The sequence below is a fragment of the Tachypleus tridentatus genome, chromosome 5, assembly GCF_004210375.1.
Source record: "Tachypleus tridentatus isolate NWPU-2018 chromosome 5, ASM421037v1, whole genome shotgun sequence".
NCBI lineage: Eukaryota > Metazoa > Arthropoda > Merostomata > Xiphosura > Limulidae > Tachypleus > Tachypleus tridentatus.
In genome coordinates, this window is record NC_134829.1 from 23,628,526 (window position 1) to 23,637,239 (window position 8,714).

The 8,714-nt window shown below is 35.7% G+C and overlaps 1 protein-coding gene across 2 annotated transcripts in view; it reads left to right on the forward strand.

The window, feature by feature from the left end:
- Positions 1-7,912, forward strand: part of LOC143250718 (uncharacterized) — a 38,816-nt gene extending 30,904 nt beyond the window's left edge. For both annotated transcript variants that reach the window (XM_076501650.1, XM_076501649.1), the window contains exons 5-6: positions 6,975-7,030; positions 7,642-7,912. In XM_076501650.1, coding sequence (XP_076357765.1) covers positions 6,975-7,025 — 51 coding nt within the window. In that variant the 3' untranslated portion in view covers positions 7,026-7,030; positions 7,642-7,912. The remainder of the gene's footprint in view (positions 1-6,974; positions 7,031-7,641) is intronic.
- Positions 7,913-8,714: the final 802 nt, after the last annotated feature.

Sequence of the window (8,714 nt, forward strand, 5' to 3'; positions counted from 1 at the left end):
CTAGCCGTCCCTAATTTAGCAGTGTAAGACTAGAGGGAAGGCAGCTAGTCATCACCACCCACCGCCAACTCTTGGGCTACTCTTTTACCAACGAATGGTGGGATTGACCGTCACATTATAACACCCCCACGGCTGAAAAGACGAACATGTTTAGTGCGACCGGAATTCGAACCTGCGACCCTCGAATTATGAGTCGAACGCCTTAACACACTTGGCCATGCCAGGCCCGAGCAGATCAGTCATTAAACATAGTTTTAAGTATTTTTTTCATAAGTAGCTTTACAAAACACGTGAACTTACAGGAACTCAATTTAATGTTTTTGGTTTTTGTCGTTATAAATTAGGAAGTCCTAATTAAAAAATTATTTTTTTAAAACTAGTTTGATATTACCTCTTCCAATAGCATGCTAAAATATGATCTGGATGACCCAAGGCATTTCTAATTTAGCAGTTAGTGTAATGTAGGAATGATTTTAAAAATATACCGTGTCTAATGAACAGGGTCATAGTTACATGTTCTTTTTTCAGATATTGTTACTACAACTGGTACTTAAAAGAAAAAGTAACACATTATATGTGATTTCAAGTCCACGCATAGTTAATAATGTTACCCAAAACTTCTCATGTCCATTTTCACCATTACACCCAACTACAGGTCTTAGTAGGTGTAATAATTTATTCCATTAGGCAACACTTCTCATATCCATTTTCACTATTACACTTATATACAGGATGTCGTTGATGTAATAAGTTATTTCATTAAGCAAAAAGTGCAGGGGCGTAGATTTTTTACACCCGATGGGGGGAGATGATTTTTACAACCACTTATGTGGACTGTTCATTTTGCAAATTGGTAATCTCTGATTACGTGAACCTGAAAGCTGTAAACATGCAGTCACAGAGTACTCTTGTTGCCACGATACTTCAAGGTTACCATGTAAGTTTGAACAAGTGAGGTTTTGTGAACAGTTTTCAAAATGTTAATAGAATAAAGACAAATGTGTCACAAATTAACTGCCACATGAACTTATTCCTGCACACTGCACAGTATAAAAGATGGCCATTATACTTGACAAGGTTACTAATAACTTTCATTGCATGAATTACGTTTTCAAATATTAATAAAATTAGTAATTACCCTTGATAAGTTTATATCTACTGAAAAACTGTTCATGTTGTTTGATAAAAATAATTAAAATGTCTTTGAGAACTCTTGAAAATTACACACCAATACAATGTAGCACATAATTATCCATACTTTTCATTGAAGTAAGATTCATTTAGTCCTCTAGTCTACATGTTCCCAAACGTAGACCTCCTTTGTGATGATCTGTTTATGAATTCTTTCACAAGCTCTTCTATATTTATCTTGTCGACCTCATCTTTGTGAGTGTGACAAACTGCCACATTATTAAGGCGGCACTGAGACATAGTCGACCTTAACCACGTATTCAATCGTCTTAATGCAGAAAAGCTGTGTTCACATTCACAGCTGGATACTGGATATACAAGCAAAATTTTCATGAGAAGAAACACTTCACTAAACATCTGCTGGCTTGTTTGATGCATTTTACAGTAAGCATCCTTCGCACCTTTCAGAGACACTGCTTTTGTTGTTATTTTGAACATGGGCAACTGAAACTCGAGACGTTGTGCAGAGATTTCTGGATAGAAGTTTATAACCGAGTTGTCAATCTTGTCAGATGTGATCATGTTCTCAAGTGCGATATATTGCCTCAATCATTGTTGTCTGCATTGAATCTAGAGGTCAAATGTTTTATGACTGTGTCCACAAATTCAAAATATTGGCTTCTGTAGTAATCTCTAACTGTTGCAGAATTGTGTGCTAAACCATCACCTGTGATCCTTCTGGGGGGTCTGCGAATGCGTGGTAGTTCAATAGGCACTAGATCTAGGGAAGTTACCTTTTTCTCAGCTTCATCAAATATCTTGTAATTTTTCTCTGTTCGCAATACCCGCAATTGCTCAACTGTCATTGCAGATGCTTCAATCATGCCAGATACTGTCGCTGATTTTGCTTGGAATGCACGGTTTAGTTCCTCTTATGCAGCTAATGGATGCTGAGTCATCAACAATCCTAAAACTGTCTTTCCTTTGTCAAATCTGTCCAGTAGACCTCATGCTTTCACTGCTACATCTGATTTTCCATTTGCTAATTCAGACAAAGAATCAACAATGTCACTGTAGTGATCATTGGCACATGTAATTGCAGATAGGCGGCACAACCAGCGTGTTGGACTCAGTGGACGGATGTATTTAACTGGACTATTGTGGCTGTCTGATGATACAATATTTTCAGAGAGTGTCTTGTATTTGCCTGACCTCTGAAGCAAGACACCAAGTTCATGTACCCACTGGATAGAGTCTCGAACACATTCACAAGCTGCAACTGAATGTTGCATTATTAAACTAGCTTTGTGTGCTCCGCAGTGAAAAAAAAAATTACTTTGCTGCACTTTGTGTGCTATGTTCATCAGTATTTTAATGGCTGAACATCTCCATTATTTCATTCTGAGCCTGGGCTGATGTGAATGTGGTTTTTTTTTTTGACAAGTAGGCCGTCAACTCAGGATCTTCCTCTTCCAGGAGCTTCATTAACTGCAGGAAGTTCCCCTCCGTATCAGTATGTCCACGTAATGCTAAACCTTGACGCAGTAAGAAACGTAAACTTCTGAATATTTTGGCCAGACTTCTTTTGCATTCTTCCTGCTGGTTCTTTTTTCCATCATGTACCTGGACAGTCACTGGAGTTACATCAAGTGAACCTTCTGGAGATATAGAGAATCTGTGCTGAGACGAAAATTGGTGTTCGTTGAATTTCTGTTTCGCCTTTTTCCAGTTGCAAAAACCGGTGGATATGAAGGTATACTCCACTGGCCTCTCCAATTTCCCTGTAAAAAGGCCTCTATTTTCCGCCTTGGCACAGTAAAAGCATATGACTTTTTGAATCTGATTGTCGAAGTGCAGCCATGGGAACTCAGCAAACCATTTGACCTGGAAGTTGATATTTTGAGATTTTGCTTTCTGTCGTGGTATTAGTTGTGCGTCTGGATGATACGACTTTCCACACTGTATCTGTGGAGTGTCAGATTTTTCATTACTGCACAAACTTGTTTCACACTATCTGGTGGTTCATGATGTGGAATAGTTGTACAAACATTTTCAGACTTGTCCTCTGATGAACATGGTATTTCCTCTGCATGGTAAGTTTTTATTCCTTTGCTTGAGGTTGTTGGATTATCTGCATCTGCATTGTTACTTGTAGTACTAGTAACTGACTTGCAGAACTGTTTAATATCGAAAAGTTTCAGACGCTTGCTTGTCATAATTAGAATCTGTTTCCCAGATGACTCAACAGGCTAAAATGCAGTCTCTATTGAAAAACTCTAACGCACATCGAACGAGGATAGAACACAATGCAAGTAGGACTAAACTGTACAATGTATTTAAGTCGAACGCGCGAACCTCACAGTGACTACCGAGCCAACTGACCGCCTGGGCATCGCTGGGACAATAATGTGTGCTAGTTACAACACAAGTAATTGCAAGTTTCTCGAAAAATACTTAAAGAATCACAAATATATTATATTCCTGTTAAAGCTCATCAAAAGGCAAACACGTTGTGATATAATGTCTATAAGCACGTCTATTAAATAAAAACACCTAAACAAAAACTAGCAATACAATTCGAGTAGAGGCTTCAGGCTGTTGAAATCGCTCCTTTTGTGTTCTAATTATACAAGAAAATACAATATTTTTACTATCTATAATTTGAGAATATATTGTTCTTTTACCATAAAGAACCAGCACTTTATTAGAGGGCGGTTATAATCTGAAATTTCATGGATTAATGAGGGACACAAACACAGATATAATGACCCCTGTTGTAAAATCGAGGCTCAGACTAAAGGGAACGGAGGGGGGTGATGTAGTTAACCTGTCGTTAACTGTACACTAAACGTACACTATGGTCAGCGAATTCGGCATGCATAAGAACAAATGACATAGGAAAACCGCACAATATACACATAAGATTGATGCAGCTACAAGCTACAAATGGCCTGCCAGATCTAGATCACAGGAGTTTACGCTTGGGAATAATATTTTCAAATTTTATGCTCTGTTCAATCTGTTGTGATGAAAATTTTACTTAATCTTACACTACGTACAAGATGTAGGTAGATTCTGTGATAGTGCTTGCAAGCCTTGCATGTATACTTAGGCCTACTGACTGATACTTACGAACTATCGCTTAGATCGAAAAGCTTAGAAGCACGCCTATATTAAAGATGTACATTTCGGCTACTGAAAAAGCCTACATCCAGGCCTAATTATGTAATTCGATTGGTAAGAACACGAGAATCACAAGAAAAATTTGTAGGCCTGTGATGCAATAAAACAATTCAACAGACCAAACTCTAAGGGGGATGATTGTATGCACCATACCCCTCACCTAAAATGAAGGGGAATGTATCCCACCCATCCCCCCAGGATCCACACCCCTGAACAAGTGTATATATGTATGAAACTGCACAAACATCTTCAACTAGTTAGTCAATAGCTATCGTCCATTTAATGTTATTAACAACGTCGTTTCCTGTTGTTTTAATCAGAATGTAATGGAAATGCTACCTCAGTAGAACATGCTTCAACATAGTAGTCGTATGGAAATTATTGCGTTTCCGCCTGGTTGTGAAGACAAGTGCTACATCAATATTTTTACTTTACATTTGGCTGCAGATCAACACACACTCACTCACACACACATATATGTATATGTAATGATTTTTACACACGACGAAAGGTCTATATATAATTGATGACGCATTTGTCAAGTCTTCGTACACATAATGATACATTATATTTACAGGTCCACATATCCTTCACACTTTTCAGATCCGTGTGTGTGTTTTTCTTATAGCAAAGACATATCAGGCTATCTGCTGTGTCCACCGAAGGAAATCGAACTCTTAATTTTAGAGTTGTAAATCTGTAGACTTACCGCTGTCCCAGAGGGAGAATTTTTTTTTTAGATCCCACATATACATAATGCTGGCTTTCATCAAGCTGCTCGTCCAACTATTAAAATTACACATTTCAACAAGCTCTACGTTTACATATAGTCGGCCCCATCCTTTCTCATCACTTTACACGCTATGAATACATGTATAACTTATAGTTTCATCATGATTGAAGTTATTAATTTCAAGTCGAAATTATTGGGGAAAGTACACGAATCCATTAGCATGAAGAAAAGATTGGTTAAATCATCTGTTCGTACAAACATCTAATATATAAATCATCTGTTCGTACAAACATCTAATATATATCGGTTCAGTTGTAGCATTGTTGGCAAATTCTGCTAATAAACTGTAAGCGTTTTTCTTTCTTTTTCGTTTTACTGTTTCTTTTTAAAGAGTAACAGATATATCTTGTATCTCATTCTATCCTGCATGATTTCAAAATCAATGGCATCAGTTTGTGTTAAAGCATTCTTGTCAACGTTCACAGAATCATCTGCATCATTCTTTTCAATCAGAACAAACATTATTACAAACATGGACGAGTGTAAAAGAGCATCTGAAATTACCATGAAAATTGACGTGTTAGATGCAATTGCATTTTAAGTCATTCAATCAAATGCGTATTAAATGCTTTCGAAATTGTGGATTTATTCTTCATGATGGCAGAGATTGTGGAGAAGTTGTTTGTAATAATATGTTGAAGCATCAATTTTCTGTATTTCAATTTTATACAATGTGTAATTCCATTATCTAGTGGCTGTAGAACTTACGTTCTACATGGAGGTAGAAAGGCTAAACAAACATTTGAAAGTTTGACTTTTGGGTGACAAGTTGCATTATCTAGTAAAAGTAGAATATTCATATTTTATTGTTCCATTCTTTTGTTTAATTTGTTCAAAAATTCCTCAAATATAGCACTTGTCATCCACCCTTTATTATTCGCTTTCCACTTCACAGGAAGTTGATTCTTCCCTAAGTTTTTGAAACAGCGCGGATTTTCACTTTTACCTATCACTCATGGTTTCTCAAGTTTTCTATCAGCAAATGTTACCAAAAGTACAGTCAATCGTTCTTTCGTATAGTGACTTCCGGAATAATGACGGCAGAAAAAAGAACATAATATATTTAACCAACACTTACTGTAACTAAAATGCTCTAGAACATATTAATATTTAAACAAATTATTAATTAAACAAGAACTTATTAATATTTAAACAAATTACTAATTAAACAAGAACTTATTAATATTTAAACAAATTATAAATTAAACAAGAACTTATTAATATTTAAACATATTATTAATTAAATAAGAACTTATTAATATTTAAACATATTATTAATTAAATAAGAAATTAATATTTAATTAAGAACAATTTTTCCACCTCACTCAGGTTCTAACCTTACTTGTTAATAGTTAAGGTAGGTGAAAGATAGTCTTTCTGTCCGCGTTACGCAGGTTCCGCCATATAGAGGGCCTTTTATAAGAGAAATCTTAAGATAATACTGCAAAATTTTTATATTTCCAGCTTGTACAGGTTTTACTGTATTACTTTATCGTGCTTGATTTCAATGCCACTTTGACAACTTAATCGAGTAGATGGAATTTATTGTAATCCTTCTTTCCCATGTTTGACCTCTTTATTATTCGTGTTCACCTTTTCGAGTGGAGGGGATATATTGTAGTCACTCTTTCTACGTGACCCCTACACTATTCAGGTTGATCCTAGACTTGAGTGGAGGAGGATATCTATAAATATAAATAAGTTATTCTGTTTTCTGCTTGACCTCTGTACTACTTAAAGTGACTCACCCTTCAAGAAGGATATATGGTGTTTTGATATCACTATGTATTACTACGGGTAGTGTACTTTCTTATTGTAAAAGTTGTGGTGAATCTTTTATTCTCATGAAAGTACTTTTTCTTTGTAGATTCTGGAAGGAGATCTACTACAGGAAATTGTCAACGGATGCCTGCCTTGAATCAAGTAAGTCGTTTAATATTTACTTGTTTTTTCATAATAAATAAAGATAAGCCTTTTTATGCAAAATATAGTACGTCGTTTGGTCCTGCTAAGAAAGAAAAGGCCTCATTAAATTAAAGTTCATTTGTGTGTTTTTAATTTGCAATTTGTAATTAATTTAATTTGTAATTTGTTCTCACACAAAATTTTATTCTTCATGGTTTAGTTTATTTATGTGTTTTTTAAGCGCAAAGTCTTATTGGTATGGCTGCTATGTCCACAGCAATTGTAAATCAGTAAACTCACCACTGACACATCAGAGGACTGGTTATGATGGTTTAAAATATTTTGTTTCAATGCCACTGACACATCAAAGGACTGGTTATGATGGTTGAAAATATTTTGTTTCAATGTAGGAGAGAAAAGTTAATTTCATCTTCGAAATATGATTTTTTTAGTCATTATTTTGTAAAATAACAAGAGAAATAATAGCTTTAACCGTTTGATACGGTAAATATAAAATGTTACCTCTTAAATCCAGTGTAGCTTTAACGATTTTACTGTAAATAATTCGCGATTTATATTATGCTAAAATATATGAGTATGCATATATTTATATATGTTTTTATTTTCAGGATTGTCTTCTTCGAAAACATGATGATGTTATTTCTGAAATGCTTTGGATATTGCATGTATGTTTGATATTATTATTGTAAAATAAATTGTCTTCTCAAGTATATTCTGAAATTATTAAATTAATTTGTCTTCTCAAGTATATTCTGAAATTATTAAATTAATTTAAAATGCATTTATACTCATTGCTGCTTTACCGGGCGCTGCTTTATCTTTCGAATGTACGATACTTTCATATACGAGCTTAATAAAGACGTAAATATGCAAAACTAATACGTCATCAAGTTATTGTTGCCTCAAACACTGTAATACGTATGATAATAACAATACAGTCATAAGACAATTAGAATATGTATATTTAAACATCTCTCGTTTTCGTAGATATGACAATATTGTTGCCACTTATTCTATTATTTGTTTATTATTTTCGATTATTTCGTAAAACGCTATGCCCAGTCCTGTCTTGATTGTTGTTTTTGAATTTCGCGCAAAGCTACTCGAGGGCTATCTGCACTAGCCGTCCCAAATTTAGCAGTGTAAGACTAGAGTGAAGGAAGTTCGTCATCACCACCCACCGCCAGCTTTTGGACTACTCTTTCATCAACAAATAGTGGGATTGATCTTAACATTATAACGCCCCCACGGCTAAAAGGGGCGAGCATATTTGGCGCGACGGGAATGCGAAACCTGCGACCCTTGGATAGAGTCGCACGCCTTCACCCACCTGGCCATGGCGAGCCAGTCTAGTTTACCTTAAGAAAACTGATTTATTTGTTGAATAAGAACTGCCCTCCGCTAGTACAGCGGTATGTCTCCGGATTTACAACGCTAAAATCAGGGGTTCGATTCACCTCGTTGGGCTGAGCAGATAGCCCTTTGTGGCTTTGCTATACGAAACACACACACACACACACACGATTAAGAACTTCTACGGACTAGACTCGCTTGTAGGCCAGGTGGTTAAGGTGCTCGCCTAGTAATCTTAGAAATGCGGTTTCGAATCATTATTACTCCAAATATGCTCCCTCTTTTAGCCGTGGGGACGTTATAACGTGACGGTTATCCCATTATTCGT